The 26536-nt window shown below is 39.8% G+C and overlaps 1 protein-coding gene and 1 pseudogene across 1 annotated transcript; one reads left to right on the forward strand and one right to left on the reverse strand.

The window, feature by feature from the left end:
• The first annotated feature begins 584 nt into the window (after positions 1-584).
• On the forward strand, positions 585-15591 carry LOC110520598 (aminopeptidase N). Its single transcript, XM_021597997.3, has 21 exons — positions 585-1177; positions 1300-1341; positions 2634-2776; positions 4262-4404; positions 4682-4808; positions 5342-5496; positions 7230-7343; positions 7468-7611; positions 7746-7811; positions 7975-8040; positions 8179-8327; positions 8934-9013; positions 9285-9418; positions 12781-12836; positions 13031-13178; positions 13301-13389; positions 13479-13589; positions 13849-14016; positions 14113-14253; positions 14817-14898; positions 15094-15591. The coding sequence occupies exons 1-21, from the start codon at positions 585-587 to the stop codon at positions 15259-15261; spliced, it is 2919 nt and encodes a 972-aa protein (XP_021453672.1). The 3' UTR covers positions 15262-15591.
• A 2485-nt stretch (positions 15592-18076) lies between these two features.
• LOC110532163 (arpin-like) lies at positions 18077-26535 on the reverse strand (annotated as a pseudogene).
• Between the last annotated feature and the right edge of the window lies 1 nt (position 26536).

Consider the following 26536-nt stretch of genomic DNA (forward strand, 5'->3'; position numbering starts at 1 on the left):
CAGACCTGTCAGTGCACTCAGAGGTTGTATTGGAAACGGGTAAAGAACTCTTGAGGACTCAGAGGGCTGCAGCGCTTGCTGCTGTCCCACACAGCTGGTTCTATCATTACTTAGAACCGCGAGGATCAACATAGACACCAGAGGGCCAACATGCTTTTTCTCTTGCTTTTAAAGGAAATTTTTTCTTTTGAGAGGAGCTCACGCGATATAAAGTATGTATCACTTTTTGTGAGGCGTGTGATGTTTGGGTTTCAAAGCATTCCCGTTTGAGGTTCACCTAACCCAGGGTTGATGGTATGAGAGGATAACCAATGCCAGATGTGTGGGAGAACAATCTGACTGATTTCATTTGAATGAATATCGACCTCTGCAAGCAAAGAGTATTACTGAAAAAGGCAAGTTCATGCTAAATCTCTGAGCAATAACTGGTTAGCTAATCCCCATAGCGATCTGCATGTTTATGGGAGGTCGGATAGAGACATAGAGCCAATTAAAGGCAGCTCAGTTCAGCTTCAAGTTCAGTTCCGAGTTCCAAGCTTTACCAACACAACAGGAGGCGTGAGGCTCTTCCAGAAGGACTGGACATGGCCACAGGGGTGTATATCTCAAAGTTCCTGGCCATAGCCATAGTGGTGTTGACTGTCTCATCTATTGGTGGAATAATTACAATGATTATTGTGTATGAGAATGAAAGAATCAAGACACAACCTACAGCACCACCAACACCTAATTCCACTACTCCGTATCCAACTGGACCACCACCCAACATGAGACTCCCTGGAAACCTGATTCCAGAGAGCTATGACATCGTACTACAGCCTCACCTCTACATCGTGATGAACAACACTACCAATCAATCTCTCGTCTTCACTGGAAACTCCACTGTGTATTTTAGATGTGTGGAGAACACCAAAACTATCGTCCTTCACAGTAAAGAACAGAATGTGACTGCTGTAAAGGTGACAGATCTTGATAAGGGAAAGATCATCAAAGTTGATAACACCATACTGTATAGTAATGAAAGCAACTTCTTAGAGATTGGACTAGACAGTGTTTTAGTCAAAGATGGGAACTACAGTCTCTTTACTGCATTTGAGGGGGAACTCCTTGATGATCTGGCTGGTTTTTACATGAGTTCATACAAAAAAGGGCAAAGCAAAGAGGATGACACTGAAAGGTAAGGTTTTCTTTGATAACTGCTGAGACACTAAAAATATCAAAGATTTGTTGTCAAAATTATATGAAAGGAATGCTGTGAGATGGAAATTAGATTTGACTTGTATGAAAACCCATTTACAGGTGGTTTGGGAATGAAACGATCATCGTCGAACTTGATGAAAGGTATAACTTGTACAAGTCTGATGTTTGCATTATTAATTGCATTACATAACTGGATTGATCACAAACCACCACCCTAAACAGTGCTCCGGTTGGGATAGAGCTTTCTCTGTCTGATAAAGGCCTGATTACGTTGCCAATTTACAAGTGATAGTGTAGTGACCTTTTGATAATAAGGTAAGCACACTCCTGAACCTTAAAGTTGAAACTTCTTGACAGGGAGGATACGTACTTCCCCTGTATCATCATGAGGCACAACACTCTGTATGCCTCAACTAAAACAGAGGCACATCCAACGAAGGCCTGACATACTATGGGATAATTTGCCCCTCTGCCACCGATGTAGTAATTGAGGGGGACAGCCAGAGCAGGGCTTGAACCAGAGACCTTGCAATTACAAGGCAGACACATTGCTCTACCTACTGTGTCATTAGGTCAGACCTCTTGTTAGAGACTGTTATATGGTTACATTTAGGAGTCTGGCAGGAAAGATAAGGACTGTTTCATAAGTCCTCACAGGTTAGGTCAGGCAGTAGCTTATTCCTTTAATATGCAGTGCTTCCTTGAAATGAATTAGTAGTAGTAGTGAAAACAACCTGAAACCACCTCGTCATTACACCTTGACGCATATTAATATGTGATCGTTTCCATGCTATAAATCAGTGACCTGCTAGTTTACATGCTTGAACAGAGATCAAATACAAAGTTCCTCATGGTTTGTATTCTATTGCACTCTTTCCCTAAAAAAAACATGATTTGCTTACAGATGGAATTCCAATTTCTTAAAAAAAGACCCCAAAGTGGCTTCTTCAGCGGACATGTGTACAGATGTATACATCATGTCCCTACAAATGGGACTATATTTCTTTATTTCTTGTCATATCAAATCACCCAGCAGTTGTCCAGTCCTGGCTCATATTTATATGTTCAACTTTAAAAGTGTTTATTATAAAAAAGACCCCCTGGGAGAATGTTGCATATTTTTCCTCTGTTCACTTCAGCAACAGCTTTGCTGCTCATTCCTTGAAAAGATTAGGACACTCATTTGAGACAAATTGTTACTTCCTCAGTGGCTTTACAATTACAGTCCTGTATTGCAATAAATGTCCATCACAGTTCATACTGCAGCTGCATAGACATTGGAAGCATGGATCATTTGAAATACTGAAAGAAGCTAATTGAATCAAAATTAACTAACAAGTAACTATTTTCTGTGTTTTATTGCTGTTGATTCATTGTTATTCAATTCCAGTTGTAATATTTATCCTATTTTTCAACAAATACTTTCCACACAGATTCATCGCTACTAGCCAAATGCAACCAACCGACGCCAGGAAAGTATTTCCTTGTTTCGATGAGCCAGCCATGAAGGCTACATTTAGAGTCTCTCTCATCCATAGGCCTGGCACAACAGCACTAGCAAATGGGAAAATCATAGGTGAGAAGCACATTTCATACTATTGTCATACTAGGGAATGTTAAGCCACCTAAAAGGCGCCTCACATTCTTGTGTACCCTTACAAAAAGGTTATAAAGGAATCCTGCAGGGAAAATCCTGCATAATACAGTATATATCCTGCAGGAATAAGATGTCCTGCAGAATATTCCATAGGATTTTCGGGGCCACTTTACTGTTGGACAATTCCTGCAGGTACAGTGAGCTCCAGAAGTATTGGGACAGTGCCAATTTTGTTGTTTTGGCTCTGTAATGATACAATGACAATGAAATTATAAAATTACTATAAGGTTAAAGTGCAGATTGTCAGCTTTCATTTGAGGGTATTTTCTGAAATTACAGCACTTTTTGTACGTAGTCCCCACATTTTAGGCGACCAAAAGTATTGGGACGAATTCACTTATGTGTATTAAAGTAGTAAAAAGTGAAGTATTTGGTCCCATTTTCATAGCACGTAATTACTGGTAAATAATGTATTGTGTCATTTTGGAGTCACTTTTATTGTAAATAAGAATATAATATCTTTCGAAACACTTCTACATTAATGTGGATGCTACCATTTTTACGGATAATCCTGAATGAATCGTGAATAATAATGAGTGACATCGTTACAGACGCACGAATATCATACCCCCCGCCCCCCCCAAAATGCTAGAGGTTATCATGTCTTGGGGGTATGATATTTGTGCATCTAACTTTCTTACTCATGATTATTCACAATTCATTCAGGTAGCATCCACATTAATGTAGAAGTGTTTAGAAATATATTATTTTGTACAATAAAAGTGTAAATGACACTCCTAAATTACACAATACATTATTTACCATTCATTTCTATTGGGCACAAAGTAATCTGAAACAACCATAACAAACAGCAAATGTATCCATAACATTTGTAGAGTCTCAAGCTTGGTGTAGTCATTGCGTGCTATGAATATAGGACTAAATACTGAACTTTGACTGCTTTAATACACAAGTGAATTTGTGTACTTTTGGTCCCCTAAAAAGGGGAGGACAATGTACAAAAAATGCTGTAATTTCTAAACGGTTCACCTGATGGAAGAAAATGCTCTCAAATTAAAGCTGACAGTCTGCATTTTAATCTCATAGTCATTGTATCACTATCAATCCAAAGTGCTGGAGTACAGAGCCAAAACAACTACAAAAATTAACTTTCCCAATACTGAAATTAGTCCGTCAGGAAAACAATATGCAAAACTGTATATTAAAAAATGTAGACATACATTTATGACTTCTCATTAAATTCATAATTTTAAATGCATTACTTTTTGTAAACAATAATTCACAGATTATGAGGGTAATGCATGCATATACTGTGCCTTTTCTTTTGCTTATATTGAGCATTTACTGTAGATACTATTGTGTGACGAGTGTCAAAACAAAACTCTTCCCTTTCATACTATCAAAGTCTTCAAGTAATCAGTGAGTCTTTTTTATCCCTTTTAGGTACAACCCTTGAGGATATCGATGGAGAGACCTGGGAAGTCACTCGCTTTCAAACGACTAAGAAAATGTCAACTTACCTCTTAGCTTTCACAGTGTCTGATTTCGATTCCATAGGATCTACACATGAAAGAGTTGACATTAAGGTATGTAGCTATAGTTGTTGAATCATAACTGCAGTAGTGTATTATATCAACAAAATTACTTGTGAAAAGGTTTGTATTTCACTAGCAATATCAAAGAAAGTTAATACTGTTGTAAATGACAAATTCTCTCTAGATTCCATCCAAACCGCTATACTATTTAAATGTATTCAGTTTAGACTACACTGCTAATTTTCATGGTAGAGATGTTTTTACTCACCAAATCATATTGATATGATACTAAAACTCACATTTTTATTTACTCTTCGGTTTGTTAAAGACATATGCTCGACCAGAGGCCATAAAAGCTGGACAGGCAAAGTATGCTGCAAGTATCACTGGAAATATACTGGCGTTCTATGAGAGTCCTGGAGTATTCAAAATGAATTATCCTTTGAGCAAGCTAGGTATGTATGGCATGATTGCATCATAACAAAGTAAAATAAGCATGAGTAAATCATAACATTGCAAGTGTTCAACAAAGATGAATTGTCATAAAATCCATCTAATCAATTTAATTCTTTACTCCATACATAACCTGTCTAAAACAATGTAAGAAGAATACTGATTATGTTGTGAAATTCAATTAAAATAACCTATTTTCAGTGGTGTAAAGTACTTAAGTAAAAATACTTTAAAGTACTACTTTTACATTTTGAGTGCTTAGTAAATAAATACAAAAAAATCAAACAGTGCTGTCTGATTTGCTTAATAAAGGGATTTTTAAAAACTTTTTATACTTAAGTATATTTTTTAAATGACATTTTTGATATTTAAGTATATTTAAAATCAAATACTTTCAGACATTTAATCAGGTAGAATTTTATTGGGTGACTTTCAACCTCTACTTGAGTCATGTTCTATTAAGTTATCTTAACTTTTATTCAAGTATGACGATAGGGTACTTTTTCCATCGCTGCCTATTTTATGTCTACTTTAGATCAAATTGCTCTACCAGACTTCAGTGCAGGTGCCATGGAGAATTGGGGCTTGGTAACATATCGTGAGACAGCTCTGCTATATGAGGAAGGGGTGTCCTCCACATCAAACAAAGAGTGGATTGCCACAGTTATTGCACATGAGCTTGCCCATCAGGTACAAAAACTAAAACATACTATTTCTAAATGTAATATACGCTACCGGTCCAAAGTTTTAGAACACCTACTCATTCAAGGGTTTTTCTTTATTTTTACTATTTTCTACATTGTGTAATAATAGTGAAGACATCAACACTATGAAATAACACATGAAATCATGTCGTAACCAAAAAGGTTTTAAACAAATCTAAATATATTTTATATTTGAGATTCTTCAATGACAGCTTTGCACCCTTTTGGCATTCTTTCAACCAGATTCATGAGGTAATCACCTGGAATGGATTTCAATTAACAGGTGTGCCTTCTTAAAAGTTAATTTGTGGAATTTCTTTCCTTCTTCATGCGTTTGAGCCAATCAGTTGTGTTGTGACAAGTATACAGAAGATAGCCCTATTTGGTAAAATACCAAGTCCATATAATGGCAAGAACAGCTCAAATACGCAAAGAGAAACGACAGTCCATCATTACTTTAAGACATGAAGGTCAGTCAATACGGAAATGTCTTCAAGTGCAGTCTCAAAAACCATCAAGCGCTATGATGAAACTAGCTCTCATCAGGACCGCCATAGGAATGGAAGACGCAGAGTTACCTCTGCTGCAGAGGATAAGTTCATTAGAGTTACCAGCCTCAGAAATTGCAGCCTAAATAAATGCTTCAGAGTTCAAGTAAAAGACACATCTCAACATCAACTGTTCAGGAGGAGACTGTGTGAATCAGGCCTTCATGGTTGAATTGCTGCAAAGAAACCACTTCTTAAGGACACCAATAAGGAGAAGACTTGCTTGGGCCATGAAACATGAGCAATGGACATTAGACCAGTGGAAATCTGTCATTTGATCTGATGAGTCTAAATTTGAGAATTTTGCTTCCAACCGCCGTGTCTTTGTGAGACGTGAATGGGATGATCTCTGCATGTATATTTCCCACCGTAAAGCATGGAGGAGGAGGTGTTATGGTGTGGGGGTGCTTTGCTGGTGATGCTGTCTGAGATTTATTTAGAATTCAAGCCACACTTAACCAGAATGGCTACCACAGAATTCTGCAGCGATACACCATCCCATCTGATTTGGGATTAGTATCATTTGTTTTTCAACAGGACCATGACCCAACACACCTCCAGGCTGTGTAAGGGCTATTTTACCAAGAAGGAGGGTGATGGAGTGCTGCATCAATCAATCAATCAATCAATCAATCAATCAATAGTATTTATAAAGCCCTTTTTTAAATCAGCCAATGTCACAAAGTGCTATACAAAAACCCATCCTAAAACCCCACACAGCAAGCAATGCAGGTGTAGAAGCACGATCAGATGACTTGGCCTCCACAATCCCTCGACCTCAATCAAATTGAGATGGTTTGGGATGAGTCGGACTGCAGAGTGAAGGAAAAGCTATGTGGGAACTCCTTCAAGACTGTTGGAAAATAATTCCAGGTAAAGCTGGTTGAGAGAATGCCAAGCTTGTGCAAAGCTGTCATCAAGGCAAAGCGTGGCTTCTTTGAAGAATGTAAAATCTAAAATACTACATGATTCCATAGTTTTGATGTCTTCACTATTATTCTACAATGTAGAAAATAGTCAAAATATATAAAAACACTTCAATGAGTAGGTGTTCTAAAACTTTTGACCGGTAGTGTATGTATTAATGTAAAGTGAACTACAATTAATTAAAAACATGATCTTGCATTGTTGTGGCATTCACTGTAACAGCACCTAAATGTGTTGTTTTCAGTGGTTTGGAAACCTGGTGACAATGAAATGGTGGAATGACCTGTGGCTGAATGAGGGATTTGCAACATATATATCCTATATGGGAGTGGATCATATTGAGCCAACATGGAACATAGTAAGTCCCTAATAACTTATTAATAACTGTATTTTTTTTCTGCATATGTTGCGTCAGATTGCAAATTGTAATACTTCTAATAGGCCTCTTTTCATTTGCTCTCTGATTGTTTTGTTTTTTCCAGAAAGATCTGATTGTTCTAAATGACATCCAGACTGTATTTCAAGTGGATTCATTGGCCTCCTCCCATCCTCTAAGCTCTAAAGAGGATGATGTTCAAACATCTAGTGACATCACTCAGCTTTTTGATTCCATCACCTACAGCAAGGTCTGGTTGTCACAGAGCCCCATGGGGGAAGAGAGATGATATCAAAAATGTTTATTTTTAACATTGTACAGGAATGTTCTATATAGTGATAGAATGAGTTGATGCATGAATATTAACATATCTTCACTCTTCAGGGGGCAGCTGTGCTGAGAATGCTGGCAGATTATCTGGACGAGAGGGTCTTTCTGAATGGCCTGAGAGTACGCACACATACGGCTTTGTCCATTAATGTGTAGGATGGCTTATTGTCAGTGTGTGGAACATCTATGTTGTATATTTGCAATTTTCCACATGGATGTATCAAAACTAATGGGAACTTTTTGTGTAAGTGTGTGTAAATACTATTGTTTCAAAATGTTTCAGAAATATCTTCAGGCTTTCCAGTACAGTAATACTGTACACAAAGACCTGTGGGAATATTTACAAGAGGTAAAAGCTGAGTTTTGCGAAGGCATATCAACACAAAACTAGTATATGTAATTGTGTTCTTTCAAGCATGTAAAACTTCTAGAATGCTTTAGGGGCATGAATACACTGTATAAAATGCTAATGACAAAAACGTTATAGGCGGTGGACGAGGACAGCAGCCACATTAAAGTTGCTGAAGTCATGGACACTTGGACAAAGCAAATGGGTTACCCAGTCATCACCATCAACACCACCAATGGGGCAGTTTCTCAACAACATTTCCTCCAAAATCAAACCTCTGACTACGAGTAAGTCCTGCACTATGTCAAACATCACAGAGTGAGAAAACAAATATAACAGGTTTCCTGAACCACTGATTGTCCCCTCCATGTAGAATTAGATGCCCAAATGGCTGACTTTGGATTGTTGCTATAGTAATGGATTGTTGTTATAGTACTCTGACAGACATTTCCACTCAACAGTTTTAGAGTAACACTTTAATTGAAATATAAACCATAACAGCATCATACTATTATCATCAATATGACATAATGAATGCCATAGGATGTCATTTTTCATACATCAGAAACAGTGATGACATATGTTGACATAACCGCTTATGTTGCTTACTCACCTAAACATTGTTGCTAAAATTGTTAGTTGTAACATATGTCATAACCATTTCCAATACATACAAAATGGCACTGCCTTGACATTCAGTTATGACATGTTTATGACAATAACAGTTATCATTTCAAATTAAGTGTTGCTATAGTATATTATTCCAGTTTTAATTGGATTACATTGTAATGAATTAGGCCAACAATTAAGTATTTTATTAGCATATGTGAATATAGCTGTAGATCATAATATTATGCCCATATATATTTTTAAAACTTGTTCTCTTTCATTAGTTTTGAATGGCATGTTCCAATCAGAGTGAAGAAGGAAGGTGAACCAATAAAAATAGCTACACTGGATAAAAAAGGTCAAGGTAAGGAGTATTTCATTGAATATACATGTACAATTGTTAATATTTGTCTTAGTATCACCTTGAGTAACCTCGTCCCCAGGCTAATTGAGAGAGATGATCTGATGAGCTATATTATGTACAGTAATTCTCCATTATAGATAGACTGAACATGGCAAATATAATGTATGATAATAGCAAACCCAACTAATTAAATGGTGCTAGTCATTAGTTCTGTCAATAAAAACCTAATTAAGGCACATTGTAACTCTCATGTTCTGAATTTGCTAAACAGTGCTGATGCCAGATTTCCTGTCTGAAGATGGCAAGTGGGTGCTTGCCAACATCAACTGTATGGGATATTTCAGAGTCAACTATGATCCAGTGAATTGGGATAGACTGCTCTCTCAGCTGGAAATTAATATTCACGTAAGTCTTCCTCATTTGTGTGGAACAGTGTTGTCCATACAGTCCAAGTCAGACACAAAACAGAGCACATTATATATGGCAAGTGCCTAGAAAACTGTGCCTGTGCTTTATCAAAGCAGCCTGTTGATCCAAAATAAACAATGTAGCATATTCTAAGAAGACTAGGTAATGTTTTGTTATGGTAAGACATATTTGGAGAGAATGTGCTGGTCAAGGTTTTTGTGAGTACATTCTTCAAATCAAATGTACTTGTCATGTTAAGTTTACAGCAGGTTTAAAAGGTGCAGGAAAATGCCTTGTGTGCTAGCTCCCTCAAAATGGCAGTACAGCCCCCCCCCCCCCCCTCCTCAGTTGGGGTATCAATTTACTGTTGAATAGTAGATTGTGCAACAGTAATTTTTCTCTTGCTATGTCAGTCGCTGACAATCACTGAATTATCCATGTTGGCTAACAATTTTTTAATTGGTAAATTAGTCTAACCAGCACGTGCCCAGGGGCCTCCAGGGGGCCTCCATTGATTTTGTTAGTCACTCTCACTCAGATATCATTAACATGGCATAATCATGGCAAAATGTGTAGAATTGCAGGAAATCTGCTTCAAAGCTGAAGGGGGGGGGGGGTCTTGCTAGGGCCCTCAAAAGGCTAGAACCGGCCCTGTATACACAATAGGTTCTGCAGTATAGATAATGATTGTGCTATGTCAAGTATGACTGTATTTCATAGGCGAAATTGCCACGGGAATGGGGGGGGAATATCCCCACAATATTCAGAACAGGTCAATTCTCCCCCCCCAATCAGTTTTTTGTAGCATTTGAATACGTCATAAGCAATGGCAAAATGTGTAGAATTGCAGGAAATTAGCTTTAAAGTAGCTGCCCAGTGTTTCCAGATTTCTATGAAATATGACACATAATTAATTACAATATGAGTGAAATTGTTTTCCTTCCAAGAAATCATTATTAAGTATGTTAAAATGCAGATTTTCTGTGTTGGAATGGTGTGGGCGTACCCCAAAAACAGAATGGTGCGGGCAGTCCTAAAAAATATTAATGCAAGTAGACCACTGATTAGCCAGCTCATCCTCCTCAGGAGGGTGACATCATCCTCTATGAGGAAATGGCAAGCATTTTTTTTAGTTTTCACTGGACAATTACTTAACCCCATGGCTTTAAAACTGCAACATTTTATCTCAGCCTCATGACAAAATGTGTAGAGAAGCATTATAAAACTGCCGATTGTTCTATCTGCCCATGGCAAAATGTGTTGAAATTCTGGACGTTTTCAAGAAAATAATCAGTAATCAGTAATTTGAGGTTGTGGGGCCTTCCACTTATATTGTTTTCAAAATACCCCTCCTTATACCCCTTGAGAGGTACAGTAAGTCATGTCAAACTGTGTAGAATTGCAGGAAATGCATTTTAAAATGTCAACAACAACAACATTCTGGGGGAGGACTACCCCTGGAACCCCCTGTTTATTGTTCACCCCCCATCCCCCTCCCACTATCTACACTACAATTATATTTACAGATATAAAGTGGGTTGTGTCTTGGTCACGCAGTTGAATAAATAGTATATAATAGAACAGCGGCATTGACTGCGTGTTGCTAGTGTATGTCTGTTTATGGATGGTTGTGTGTGTGTGTGGAGAGTCGGTGCAAATGGTCACTAAGGCTCAGGTCTGTGCAGGAGACAGCTAGGGTTAGCTGTTCAGCAGTCTGATGGCCTGGTGGTAGAAGCTGTCTCAAAGCCTGTTGGTCCGAGACCCAATGCTCCGATATTGCTTGCCAGATGGTAACAGAGTGAGCAGTCCCTGGCTCGGGTGACTGGAGTCCTTGACAATTTCCCGGGCCTTCTTCAAACACAACCTTGTGTAGATGTCCTAGAGGGCAGGGAGTTTGCCCTCAGTGATGTATTGGCCTGTCCGCACCACCCTCTGTAGAGCCTTGTGGTTGAGGGCTGTGCAGTTGCCATACCAGGCGGTGATGCAGTCGGTCAAGATTCTCTTGATGGTGCAGTTGTAGAACTTATTGACGATCTGAGGGCCCATGCTGAATTTCTTCAGTCGCCTGAGGTTGAAGAGGCACTGTTGCGACTTTTTCACCTCTGTGTTGGACCATGTCAGGTCCTCTGTGATGTGCACACCAATGAAATTGAAGCTTTTGACCTTCTACACTGCAGTCCCGTCAATGTCAATAGGGATGTGGTCCCTCTCCTCATTCTTGTAATCCACAATCAGCTCCTTCGATTTGCTGATGTTGAGGGAAAGTCTGTTTTCCTGGCATCACTTTGACAGGGCTCGAACCTTCTCCCTGTAGGCTGTCTCATCGCCGCCGGCGATCAGGCCCACCACTGTCGTGTCGTTGGCAAACTTAATGATGGTGTTGGAGTAATGCGCGGCCACGCAGTCATGGGTGTACAGGGAGTACAGGAGAGGGCTGAGCAACCCCCGGGGGACCCTTGTGTTAAGAGTCAGTGTGGCTGAGGTGTTGTTGCCTACCCTCAACACCTGGGGGCGGCCTGTCAGGAAGTCCAGCATTCAGTTGCAGAGGGAGGTGTTCATACCCAGCGCCTTGAGCTAAGTGACGAGTTTGGAGGGGAATATGTTGTTGAAAGCTGAGCATTCTCACATAGGTAATCCTCTTGTCCTGGTGGGATAGGGCAGTGTGCAGAGCAATGGCGATTGCGTCATCCCTGGATCTGTTGGGTCGGTATGCAAAGTGTTATGGGTCTAGGGTGTCAGGTAAGGTCAAGCTGATGTGGTCCCTGACCAGCCTCTCAAAGCACTTCATGAAGACAGAAGTGAGTGCTACATGGCGATAGTCATTTACCTCTGTTTTCTTGGGTAGGAGGGACAGTGGTGAGTACAATAAAGAATGCTAGACACCTGGCATGCATCAGATAATTCGAACCCCTCACCACAGATCACAGACCATGGAGCATGACACTTAAAAAGTCAAATAAGACAATATGCTAGCTCACTTGTGCAGTTTGCTTTCAAGACGCTCTTCAGCTTTGAACTTTTCCGGTTGAAAAACAATATAACAAGTATAAATACAGTAATATACAGTACACGCACGACAAAATATATGTTTTGAGTAAAGTCATATTTTTTAAACACATCTGTAAACTTCAAGGAGTAGGACATGATGGTCTGATGTGACGTCATCGGCCTCCCTCTTCCTTACGGGAACAATAGAGGAGTGCTAGAGGGGGGAAAAGGAAAGGCCCCTCTTGTGCCATGTCGTACCTGGACCACCTATTGAGATGTGCCATTTGTTAAGTAAATCAGGTGTTCAATGAGGTGAAAAAAGAGACTGGAGTAGGACTTTAATAATTAGAACTCATTTGATTTATTCTCAGGAAATTCCAATCATCAACCGGGGACAGCTTATTGATGATGCATTCAACTTGGCAAGGTAATCTCATCTAAGACTGATACATTCATGGACTTCCTTCAAAATGTATACTCTGATAAACATTTTTTACACATCACAATGATTTAATTTTCATGGCTTGAGACCTTACGGAAATCATAGTTTCTTGGTGTAATTAATATCCTCTTTGGACGGCTACGGTCTTCTTATATTATGTATTTTATTTATTTATCAAGGGCCAAACATATCAATGTGACACTGGCTTTGAGAACTACCAAGTACCTCTGGAATGACACAGAGTACATACCATGGGAATCAGCACTGAGAAACCTGGACTATTTCATTCTCATGTTTGATCGCTCCGAGGTCTATGGTCCAATGCAGGTCAGTCATCAAATCAAGATACTGTACATTAAAGTGCCCTTGTATCATAGCAAACTCTATTCCTACAAATGTAAATGACAAATATGAGTGTAATACTGTATTTTTTCCTATGTTATTTCCAGGCATACTTAAGAAAGCAAGTTGGTGGCCTTTATCAACATTTTGAAAATTTCACCATGTTTTCTACGGTCCCAGAGAAGCATTCTGCACAGTAAGAAACATATTTTCGTTGGATATTGCAACCCTCTGAACACATCCTCACTTGAAGCATATTATTAACATGTCATTATTCGTTCCCAGGTACAACCAGATTAATGCCATTTCAGTCGCATGCAGCAATGACATTCCAGAGTGCCAAGAAATGGCAAAAATGCTCTTTGACAACTGGATGACAAACAAAACCAGCAATCGGTATGGAATTATGTTTCATCAAGCCAACACGGCCAGATGCATGCTAGTTCATGCTGTACTTATTACTGCATTTCACAGTTGAATGGGGTGGTCATATCATTCATAAAACATAACACATAAACTGAAATATGCATGAGATTAATTCAATGACCTAATACCAAAAATGTTATATGCAATTTGGGATATATTGAGTGTATTGATCCTTTTAACTGTAATGACCAGATTCTGTTTCTCTCTTTGATTGTCCTCACTGCCACAGTATACACCCTAACCTGAAGGCCACCATCTACTGCCAAGCTATAGCTGCTGGGGGAGAGAAGGAATGGGAATTTGCTTGGGGCAAGTTTGAGAATGCCACCACAGCCACAGAGAAAGACAAACTAAGATATGCCCTCTCATGCACAAGGAAGATCTGGCTCCTGAACAGGTTAGATTGATTTCCGTCCGTACCACCCTTTTCGGGATATAAAATTTAGTTGCTGTGCAAAGACCATTTATTTGGCATTTCCTTCTCATCTTGCAGATACCTTGAGTACACTTTGAACCCTGACAAGATAAGAAAAATGGATGCCGTTTCTACCATCAGCTACATAGCCAGGAATGTGGCAGGACAAGCAATAGCCTGGAATTTTGTACGCGCAAACTGGAACTACATCAGCTTGGAGTATGTTTTTCTGTTGTTAAGTACTGTATATAGCAAGGCCTAATGTTAAGACAAACAAGCCAGAGGACCAAGTTCCTTTCCAACTGAAATAACGGAACCATAACTTATTAGCAATTATTTTGTATGGTGTTTCATAAAGTGTAAAAATCACCTAAATAAACCTCAAGCAATATACCAATAAGAAAAGTGTAGACCCGTCAAACAAGTCAGGTACAAAGGTCTCCTTGGCCAATCAGAGGAAATCACCTCTAATTTATTTGTTTGGAGTTGCCAGTAAGTGGGCAGGACCCCATTTCCTGTTTCTGTAGCTTGAGGCAGCTTAATGTACACCCCCAGGACAGGATGCTAGTCTATCGCAGAGTGCCAAGCAGAGACGCATCAGGTCCCATTTTTACAGTCTTTGGTATGACTCTGGCAGGGATTGAACTCAACCTTCCAATCTCAGGGCGGACACTAACCACAAGGCCACTGAGTTGCCAGGCAGTCATCTAAATTGGCTTCTATCAAACTGCTTGCTGAGCAAACATGCTCATTTCACCCCTCTCCTCCACTCTCCTCCTCAGGTACGAAGAAGGGATCATGTCACTTGGCAACCTGATTGATGGAGTGACGCAGAGATTTTCCACTGACTTTGAGCTTGAAGAGGTGAGCGTCTCCCTATTGGTAACAGGCAAGGCCCACAACGCTATCTGAGTCACAAACCTCTCCTCTGCCTTGAATGCAGTGATTGATTTTTAATGTCTGGGGATGAGAGACTAGGTTCAGCTGGTGGGAGTTGAGTTTTGAGTAATTACTGGTTTCCGCCCTAATTCAAACTTTTCCCTGATTGTTATTGTGCAGCTGTGGCAGTTCCTGACCGACCATGATGTGGAAGAACTGCATTTGGCAATCAGGGCCCTAGAGCAAGCCACTGAGAGAACTGAGGCCAACATTAAATGGGTGAAGGAAAACAAGCAGACTGTTTTGGAGTGGTTTAAAAATGAGTCAAGGCGAGAGCAGCTGAACTGAGCTGATAGGATGAGAAACAGATGGACCAAAGTGCCATGATTTTGAACACACCCTGTATTTGACTTGAGTCTTGGGGTGTATTAATTAGTCAGATTTTGCAACGGAAACAGTTTACTGTTTACTCTAAGAAGCAAATGGAAGCAAACGTAATCAAACGTGGAGGGACCTACCTGAATTTGTCCTTTAGAAACAGCAATGGTTTCCGTTGCATAATGTTTTGCAACAGAATCCAACTAATAAATACCTCCTTGATTTCATTCCAGTTAGATCTGAAAACAGGCTTTGTACAATCAACATGCAATATAATCCTAAAATAAATATATATTTCAATGTTTTTGTCACTTGTAATTCAAAAAGAGGAGAAATTCTAATCAATTTGATTTAAACAAGTAACATTCCACCATTTCTTGTTTGAGACCATATTGTTTACACTGACAGTCACACCCAAAGAAAGCGCTTTCTCAGGTTGACAACTACAATTATTTTGTTAAACGACTATCAAACTACACAAAACTATAGCAATAAAATGTCTAACTGTATGTATTTGTAAAAATATGTATTGTGTCAAAGCATATTTTTATTTACATTTTAGTCATTCAGCAGACACTCTTATCCAGAGCCACTTACAGTAGTAGTGAGTGCATACATTTATTTAAACAAATATATATTTTTAAAAATGTAACTAGTTGATTGAAGTTAGATTGGTAAAAGCACTAGATTGAGAAGGGCTATTGTGTTATTGATCTATTTTGGAGAACGCATGATTTCAAATCACCTACAATAGTTGACTTATTCTACTGTAGCCTAGATCTACAATGGGGCAAAAAAGTATTTAGTCAGCCACCAATTGTGCAAGTTCTCCCGCTTAAAAAGATGAGAGAGGCCTGTAATTTTCATCATAGGTACACTTCAACTATGACAGACAAAATGAGAAAAAAAATCCAGAAAATCACATTGTAGGATTTTTTATGAATTTATTTGCAAATTATGGTAGAAAATAAGTATTTGGTCAATAACAAAAGTTTATCTCAATACTTTGTTATATACCCTTTGTTGGCAATGACAGAGGTCAAACGTTTTCTGTAAGTCTTCACATGGTTTTCACACACTGTTGCTGGTATTTTGGCCCATTCCTCCATGCAGATCTCCTCTAGAGCAGTGATGTTTTGGGGCTGTTGCTGCTCAACACGAACTTTCAACTCCCTCCAAAGATTTTCTATGGGGTTGAGATCTGGAGACTGGCTAGGCCACTCCAGGACCTTGAAATGCTTCTTACGAAGCCACTCCTTCGTTGCCCGGGTGGTGTGTTTGGGATCATTGTCATGCTGAAAGACCCAGCCACGTTTCATCTTCAATGCCCTTGCTGATGGAAGGAGGTTTTCACTCAAAATCTCACGATACATGGCCCCATTCATTCTTTCCTTTACACAGATCAGTTGTCCTGGTCCCTTGGCAGAAAAACAGCCCCAAAGTATGATGTTTCCACCCCCATGCTTCGGTATGGTGTTCTTTGGATGCAACTCAGCATTCTTTGTCCTCCAAACACAACGAGTTGAGTTTTTACCAACAAGTTATATTTTGGTTTCATCTGACCATATGGCATTCTCCCAATCTTCTTCTGGATCATCCAAATGCTCTCTAGCAAACTTCAGACGGGCCTGGACATGTACTGGCTTAAGCAGGGGGCACTGCAGGATTTGAGTCCCTGGCGGCGTAGTGTGTTACTGATGGTAGGCTTTGTTACTTTGGTCCCAGCTCTCTGCAGGTCATTCACTAGGTCCCCCCGTGTGGTTCTGGGATTTTTGCTCACCGTTCTTGTGATCATTTTGACCCCACGGGGTGAGATCTTGCGTGGAGCCCCAGATCGAGGGAGATTATCAGTGGTCTTGTGTGTCTTCCATTTCCTAATAATTTCCTAATAATTGCTCCCAAGTTCAAACAGGTGCCATTAATACAGGTAATGAGTGTAGGACAGAGGAGCCTCTTAAAGAAGAAGTTACAGGTCTGTGAGAGCCAGAAATCTTGCTTGTTTGTAGGTGACCAAATACTTACTTTCACCATAATTTGCAAATTCAATTCATAAAAAATCCTACAATTTGATTTTCTGGATTTTTTCTCATTTTGTCTGTCATAGTTGAAGTATACCTATGATGAAAATTACAGGCCTCTCTCATCTTTTTAAGTGGGAGAACTTGCACAATTGGTGGCTGACTAAATACTTTTTTGCCCCACTGTAAAGTGGCTACTTCACACATTTACACATGCAGATATTCTGATTAGCAGGCAACGTTTACTACTCTACTAGTCAAAGCTATAACTCCATCCTTGCATGATCACTCTTACCCAAGTGATGGTTTACATTTTGGATGACACGTCATTAGAACAACAACACCATCCAATAAATTGCCATTAGCTTTATTACAAGGTTAGCCTTATAGATGTGATTTGTACCCTTCTACAGACAATGATGCATTTTCAATAGAGCGATTAGTAGAGGGGGTAAAGCATGTATGATGATTACCAAAGAGAGGCTTTACACCCCTATATCAAAAGTACTCTGCAATACCAAGATTTGTCAGCGTCTTGTAGAGTCTATATTACATGCAGAATAAAAAACAACATTAAAAATTAAACGCCTCACTTCTTCTTCTGTGTGCATATGCTGCACAAGCAACGTTGGACGCTGTGCAATTCTATTCATCTCCCCAATCATCCTAAGATAGAAATGGCAGTCAAATAGGGGTGATAGGGGCCAAACATTGAAATGGGGTGTCATAAAAGATATACAGTACAGAGAAAAAGCTATAATTTATGTTCAGTGACTAGACTGTAGATCAGGGATGGGCAACTGTGATGGGTGTGGGGACCACAAAAAATCTGAACTCATGAGGGCCCGCAGTTGCTCGCGGGTCTGCGTACCCACATCTTCCCCTACTTGGCCCTCCTCTTGACAGCGGAGAGAATTGTTTTAAGTTTTAGAGTACATTTTGTGCAATTCTACACATTTTGCAATAGGGTGTAGAGAATGTTGCAGTTTCAAAACAAGTTTGATATACACTACTGGTCAAAAGTTTTAACACCTACTCATTCAAGGGTTTTTCTTTTATTTTTTGCTATTTTATACATAATAGTGTAGACATCAAAACTATAATACCAATAGGGCTATCTTCTGAATACCCCCCTACCTTGTCACAACACAACTGATTGGCTCAAACGCATTAAGAAGGAAAGCAATTCCACCAATTAACTTTTAAGAAGGCACACCTGTTAATTGAAATGCATTCCAGGTGATTACCTCATGAAGCTGGTTGAGAGAATGCCAAGAGTGTGCAAAGGGTGGCTATTTGAAAAATCTCAAATATATTTAGATTTGTTTAACACTTTTTTTGGTTACTACATGATTCCATAGGTGTTATTTCATGGTTTTGATGTCTTCACTATTATTATACAATGTAGAAAATAGTACAAATAAAGAAAAACCCTTGAATGAGTAGGTGTGTCCAAACGTTTGACCAGTAGTGTAATTCTACACATTTTGCCATGGGACAGAGAGGAAAATAATTAGTTTTACAGCAAATTTCCTGCAATTCTACACATTTTGCCATAGGGTGGAGAGAAATGTTTGCAGTTTTTAATATGATATCTGAGTGAGACTGACTAACAAATCTATGGGTGACCCCCGGTCCAGTAATTCGACCATGATAAGTTTAGATAACTGGCTACTAAACTAACTTACAATCTAAAAAATGTTAGCTGACATGGACAAATTAACTGACTATCAGTGACTGACATAAGAGAAACTGCTGATGTATAACCAACTATTCTAACTCACAACAGTAAATAATTTCATCCAAGGGCCCATGGGCCACCAGTTGCCCATCGCTGCTGTAGATCATATCTGTGCTGTAGATAAAATTTGGCATGTTTTCCCAAAGATAACAAGGTGAAAAGTTAAACGTACATTGATTACCTAAATTATTCCCTATGTGATTACTGTAAACAAGGACTAAATATGTGAGGAAAGCAAATAAATTGTGCTTCAGAAATCCCCTGCTCCTCTTACCCATCCCGTTGCTGACATCTGATTTGTTGGCCATTATTTTGTCTGTCCACGATGCTCCTGCCTTTTCGTCGCCTGCCAAATTGCACTCGGTCACTGTGCCTCCATCGACTTTGGCCAAGGAAACTGAAAGGGCAGATGACAACTAAGTACACAATGCTGTTAGTACTAAGAGCTTGGAAATTCCACAGTGACAGAGTGGTGCTGAGACTCAGATTATTCACTTCAAAATGTATGCTCAACAAAAACCAATGACTACAAAGTTAAACAAACCATACAACTCTGTGCACAAGGACAACTTTTAACAATTTGCACAGAAAATCTTACAAACACATTTACTTGAAGAACAGTGCAAATGCAAAGTAACAGAATAAAGTCACAAACAGCACAAACTGTCATTTTGTTCCCAAACTTTGCATCTGTACTGTTCTTGAAGTGAATGTGTTTATGTAAGTTTTCTATGCATTGGAATCATTTAGGTAAGCAAAGTACGTTTTATTTTTCAACTGTCATTTTGTTACCAACATTTGCATCTGCATGGAAATAGTTCAAATAAGTCCTTGTGCATATTTGGTTTGTTTAACTTTGACATCATTGGTTTTTGTTTGACATGTATTTTAACATGAAAATCTGAGTTCTCTACTTTTCAAAGGAACATTGAACTTACAAATTAATGGGCAATAAAAGCTCATCACTAAGCTTAGGACCCTAGGACTAAACAACTCCCTCTGCAACTGGATGCTGGACTTCCTGACGGGCCGCCCCCAGGTGGTAAGGGTAGGTAACAACACATCTGCCACGCTGATCCTCAACAAAGCGTATTCCGCCTCAAAAGGTTCTACAGCTGCAACATCGAGAGCATCCTGACTGGTTGCATCACTGCCTGGTATGGCAACTGCTCAGGCTCTGACCGCAAGGCACTACAGAGGGTAGTGCGTACGGCCCAGTACATCCCAGGGACCAAGCTTCCTGCCATCCAGAACACCTGTACCAGGTGGTGTCCAGAGGAAGGCCCTAAAAATTGTCAGACTCCAGCCACCCTAGTCATAGACTGTTTTCTCTGCCACTGCACGACAAGCGGTACTGGAGCGCCAAGTCTAGTTCCAAAAGGCTTCTTAACAGCTTCTACCCCAAAGCCATAAGACTCCTGAAAAGCTACCCAGACCCCTCTTTTATGCTGCTGCTACTCTGTTTATTGTCTATGCATAGTCCCTTGAACTCTACCGCCATGTACATTTGAAGTCATGAAGTTTACTTCCCCTTAGGTTGGAGTCACCACAAATTTCTTGTTAACAAACTATAGTTTTGGTAAGTTGGTTAGGACATCTACTTTGTGCATGACACAAGTAATTTTTCCAACAATTGTTTACAAACAGATTATTTCACTAATGATTCACTGTATCACAATTCCAGTGAGTCAGAAGTTTACATACACTAAGTTGACTGTAACTTTAATCAGCTTGGAAAATTCCAGAAAGTGATGTCATGGCTTTAGAAGCTTCTTGGCTTTAGAGGCGTCATGGCTTTAGAGGCTAATTGACATAATTTGAGTCAGTTGGAGGTGTACCTATGGATGCATTCCAAGGCCTACCTTCAAACTCAGTGCCTCTTTGCCTGACATCATGGGAAAATCAAAAGAAATCAGCCAAGACCTCAGAAAATAAATTGTAGACCTCCACAAGTCTGGTTCATCCTTGGGAGTTTTTTCCAAATGCCTGAAGGTATCACGCTCATCTGTATGAACAATAGTACGCAAGTATAAACACCATGGGACCACGCAGCCGCCATACCGCTCAGAAAGGAGACGTGTTCTGTCTCCTAGAGATGAACTTACTTTGGTGTGAAAAGTGCAAACCAATCACAGAACAGCAAAGGACCTTGTGAAGTTGCTGGAGGAAACAAGTATAAAAGTATCTATATCCACAGTAAAAATGAGTCCTATATCGACATAACCTACAAGGCCGCTCAGCAAGGAAGAAGCCACTGCTCCAAAACCGCCATAAAAAAGTCAGACTACGGTTTGCAACTGCACATGGGGACAAAGATCATACTTTTTGGAGAAATGTCCTCTGGTCTGATGAAACAAACAGAACCGTTTGGCCATATGACCATTGTTATGTTTGGAGGAAAACGGGGGAGGCTTGCAAGCTGAAGAACACCATCCCAACCGTGAAGCACGGGGGTGGCAGCATCATGTTGTGGGGTTGCTTTGCTGCAGGAGGGACTGGTGCACTTCACAAAACAGATGGCATCATGACTGAGGAAAATGATGTGGCTATATTGAAGATACGTCTCAAGACATCAGTCAGGAAGTTAAAGCTTGGTCGCAAATTGGTCTTCCAAATGGGACAATGACCCCAAGCATACTCCCAAAGTTGTGGCAAAATGGCTTAAGGACAATAAAAGTGTGTGCGAGCAAGGAGGCCTACAAACCTGACTCGGTTCCACCAGCTCTATCAGGAGGAATGGGCCAAAATTCGCTCAACTTATTGTGGGAAGCTTGTGGAAGGCTACACAAAAAGTTTGACCCAAGTTCAACAATTTAAAGGCAATGCTACCAAATCTTAATTGAATGTATGTGAACTTCTGACCCATTGGGAATGTGATGAAAGAAATAAAAGCTGAAATAAATCATTCTCTCTACTATTATTCTGACATTGTTGGTTAAGGACTTGTAAGTAAGAATTTCACTGTAAGGTCTACACGTTGTATTCGGCACATGTGACAAATAAAAATTGATTTGAATTGACCATTGCCTTTGGTTTTCAGTCGAATGTCCTGGCCTGTTTCTAGTTCGATCTTGTCTATCTCTCCCTCTGGGTGCCAAAAAGTGTAGGTCCCACTGGGACAGTTTTTCCCTGTCACATTCACCAGATCCTCCTTGGTCACTAGGTTTTCCAGCTGGACCTCAGTGAGGCGGTCAATCTCTCCTCCACCTCTGCATGGTGGTAGTAACCAACAGACAGCACCACTAGAGTCGTTTTACAAAAAATACAGTATCGTGGCAAATGCATGCACGTACATTTTTACATTATTCTGAGAGTCCTTGGAGGAGCTGTGATGAGCCCTTTATAGGTGTCTCAGTGTAAAGTGTACCAATAAGATATCTTTAAACAAAATAATCTGTGAATCATCCGACTGTAAGATTATTCATATCATTCTATGAAGTGGATAGGAATACTCACTGAATGATGACGAGATTACCTGTGTTGACCTTTTTGGTATCACTGAAGTTTGGTTCTATTTCCATTCCTTTAGCATCACATTTACTCTAGTGGATTTGACTGCTTTTGATGTATGAAACAGAAATGTCCCTGCCAAATCAGCACAATATGTTGTAAACGGACAAATTAGGAGTCCTAGAAATCCAAGTAGGCCTAGGTCCTCATGCAGTCATACTTTCATAGTACAAACAGCCAACAGTAGGACTACTGGATAGCAGTAGAGTAGAACAATTAAAAAAATAAAATAGCCTTATAACAATAACAGACTCATCATATTTAATTGAGGTTATTCCATAATGTCAGTTTACATTTGTTGATGTCAGTAATAACATGGCGTGAAACATCAACCAACATTCCCTCTAATAGGACAACTAGACCACTAGGAGAAAAGTATTGTAGGCTACTGTATACAATTTTGCAGTGCTGTTAATGCACGAGTTCTTGCTTCCTCTCTATCTCTCTCAATTGCCTCAAATAATGAGCTGAATTTATCAGAATACATCCTTGCAGAATAAACCTGTTCATAATGAGAAGATTGGGTTGTCCCCATCCTCATATCAGAGGTATAACAAATTAATTTCTTAATTTCACTTACTTAGCTAACAAATGCAGCTGGCTAGTTTAGTTACTCAAACACCCGGCTCAAACAGAGGGATGCTACGTTAGCTAGCTGGCTATGACTATTCAGCACAACACTGGAACTCTTCCAAGTCAAGGTAAGCTTTTGGTTTTATAAATGTATTGCCACGGTGGCCCGTCGATGTAACTGCTTACTGACTATACTCTGTAACGTTATGTTGCATGTTTGCAGTAACGTTATTGCATGATTGTAGCAGGTTTACTAACGCATTAGTTCTATTAGCTATGTTGACGAAGATGTTCCTTTAGCTAATATGGGGACAACAATGTAGGCGTGTGTAGCAGTTATAACATGGTTTGGCTTGGGATTTTTTTTGACTGATCAAAAACAGCAGGTGTGTTGTTCATTGAAGTCCACAAATGAAGGGAAAAGGTGAGAGGAGGAGAGTGCATAGAGGCTAAAATGAATACAATGTGGCTGCTATGAAAGTGAACTGTTTACGCGTGATCAGGGGTGTATTCACTTCGCTGATTCTGTTAAAAAAACGTTTCTTAAAAACAAAAGCAAACCAAACACGGATAAAAATACCTGAATTTGTCCAATTGAAACTCTTGTCTGCAACTGTTAGACTAATGATTACACCCTAGATAAGCTAGATACAGGCAAGAGTGTGAAAGGCGGTATTGAATGTGTCCCCGTCTGTCCATGTGTCACTGTCATCTCAACTTTTTCTCTCGACCTGTGTGCACCTAAGTTGTAAACTTTCATTCACAGGCTAGGTTGTAGCAACCTCATGATGGGTATAGGGAAAACTTGAGTATCATGTAGTAGCCTAAACCTATCGATGTTACATTGAACTGGGTGAATGGAATATGAATGACAGTCTTCCATCATGCTGTAATAGAAATAAGGCCATGCTCATGAAAAAAAAAAAAGTCCTCCCTCATCATAAACGGAACTGACCGCCACTGGTATTAACGGTCCATGCCAAAGTTTTCATCTCAATATGAAATCATTTCTGGGTAACAATTAAGTACCTTACTGTGACTGTTTTCAATTACAATGGTCAAAAAGAAACAAAAATAGCTTCTTAGCAAAGAGCAATTCTTCTAGCAAGAATTTTGCTAGGACTCTCTAGGAGAGGTCTGAGTGGGGAAGGGCAAACTGAAAACTAGCTGTTGAAAGGTTGGCACAGAGGTTTGGAACTCTTATTCTTATTGGTCTATTAACTAATTTACCGCCTGGTGGTTCCATCAGTCAGGCCAAAACTCTATCCCACCAGAACAGGCTGAAGTTTCAGGTGGTCTTTTCAAACAGCTCTTACACTAAAAGGGTATTATCATAATTTTCACAATTTCACAGGGTTATTCCAACCTCATATTGTGGAAATACACTACATGTTCAAAAGTATGTGGACACCCAAATTAGTGGATTCTGCTATTTCAGCTACATCCATTGCTGACAGGTGTATAAAATCACGAACACAGCCATGCAATCTCCATAGACAAACATTGGCAGTAGAATGGTCCGTACTGAAGAGCTCAGTGACTTTCAACGTGGCACTGTCATAGAATGCCACCTTTCCAACAAGTCAGTTTATCACATTTCAGCCCTGTAAGAGCTGCCCCGGTCAACTGTAAGGGCTTTTTCTTGTGAAGTGGAAATGTCTAGGAGCAACAACGGTTCAGCCGCGAAATGGTGCTGAAGTGCGTAGCGCGTAAAAATCATCTGTCCTCGGTTGTAACACTAACGAGTTCCAAACTGCCTCTGGAAGCAACATCATCAGAGGAACTGTTCGTGAAATGGGTTTCCATGTTCGAGCAGCCGCACACAAGCCTAAGATCACCATGTGCAATGCTAAGTGTCAGCTGGAGGGGTGTGGAGCAGTGGAAAAGCGCTCTCTGGACTGATGAATCACGCTTCACCATCTGACAGTCCGAGGGACGAATCTGGATTTGGCAGATGCCAGGAGCACGCTACCTGACCGAATGCATAGTGCCAACTGTAAAGTTTTGTGGAGGAGGAATAAAATCCCCCCCCTGCAGAAAGCAAGGTCCATACAGAAATGGTTTGTCGAGGTCGGTGTGGAAAAACTTGACTTGCCTGCACAGAGCCCTGACCTAAACCCCATTGAACACCTTTGGGATGAATTGGAACGCCGACTACGAGCCAGGCCTAATCGCTCAACATCAGTGCCCGACCTCACTAATGCTCTTATGGCTGAATAGAAGCAAGACCCCACAGCAATGTTCCAACATCTAGTGGAAAGCCTTCCCAGAAGAGTGGAGGCTGTTATAGCAGCAAAGGGGGAACCAACTCTATATTATTGCAGTTGATTTAGGAAATAGATGTTTGACGAGCAGGTGTACACATACTTTTGGCCATATAGTGTATGTATAAAACACAGAAAAACCACGTTTTGACTACATTGGGCCTTTAAGGTTGCCCTGCAAAGCCACTTACTTTTAACATCCAATTACAGTCATGAGATGGCAGGACAGAATGAATACAAAGCAGTAAACATGTAGAAACATAAACCCATGTAACCGCAGTGAGGATCTTATACATTTATTAAGCAGAATATAAAACTGACATATCTGCAATTCAGGTCACAAAATTATAAACTTAGTTTTGAAAATCCATTATTCTAGCCTTAGTCAACACCTTACAGTTGCTCAAAATCACAAGTGACACAAATGACCTTGTATGTCCTTCTACAAATGACATACTGTATCAAACCCATGACCCGAAGTCTTCTGAGGACCATGTTCCATCTGTGCTCAGATTTAATCTAATGTCCCAATCCGTTTGGAATTAGCACTCCTGTCGGCCTTGTCTGCCGGTGGCTTCACTCTTTTACTACTGTGGTGATCACAAGATGCTGCATCACTGGCGGCAGCCAACCCATCAGCAAACCTATAATCAGGTGACTACTTGAAGGAAGTGTTAGGCAAGAGGCAGATAGTACAGTCATGAATACACATTACTCAGAAAAGTAGGCTAAATCAGATGGAAAATATTTGATTACACATTGATTCCCTAACCCATGTATACAAGGCATTTTTTCCTCCTACATCTTAGAAATGGTCTTAATTACAAGATCCAGTGGTTGCTAAATTTGTTGTTATGGACCCCAAGTCACTAAAACACATTGTATGTCCAGGCAAAAGTCAGATTTTTTTCTCAAATGTTATTGTTTCGCTTCTTCTTCAATGTTGTTGGACATTGCTTCTCACTTGAACCTACAAAGACAACCCCACTTTACAAAGATACTTCACACTGAAAATGAATGAAACTAACATGGAAATAAAAAAGCTATAAAATCCTAACATAAGATAATTAAACATAATCCTATTCACAAGCGGAATGCTTTCAAGGTGTGCTTTCTTGTCTTACAATTCAGAGACCATG

The sequence above is a fragment of the Oncorhynchus mykiss genome, chromosome 1 (genome assembly GCF_057628025.1).
Source record: "Oncorhynchus mykiss isolate SJ-2025 chromosome 1, ASM5762802v1, whole genome shotgun sequence".
Lineage (NCBI taxonomy): Eukaryota > Metazoa > Chordata > Actinopteri > Salmoniformes > Salmonidae > Oncorhynchus > Oncorhynchus mykiss.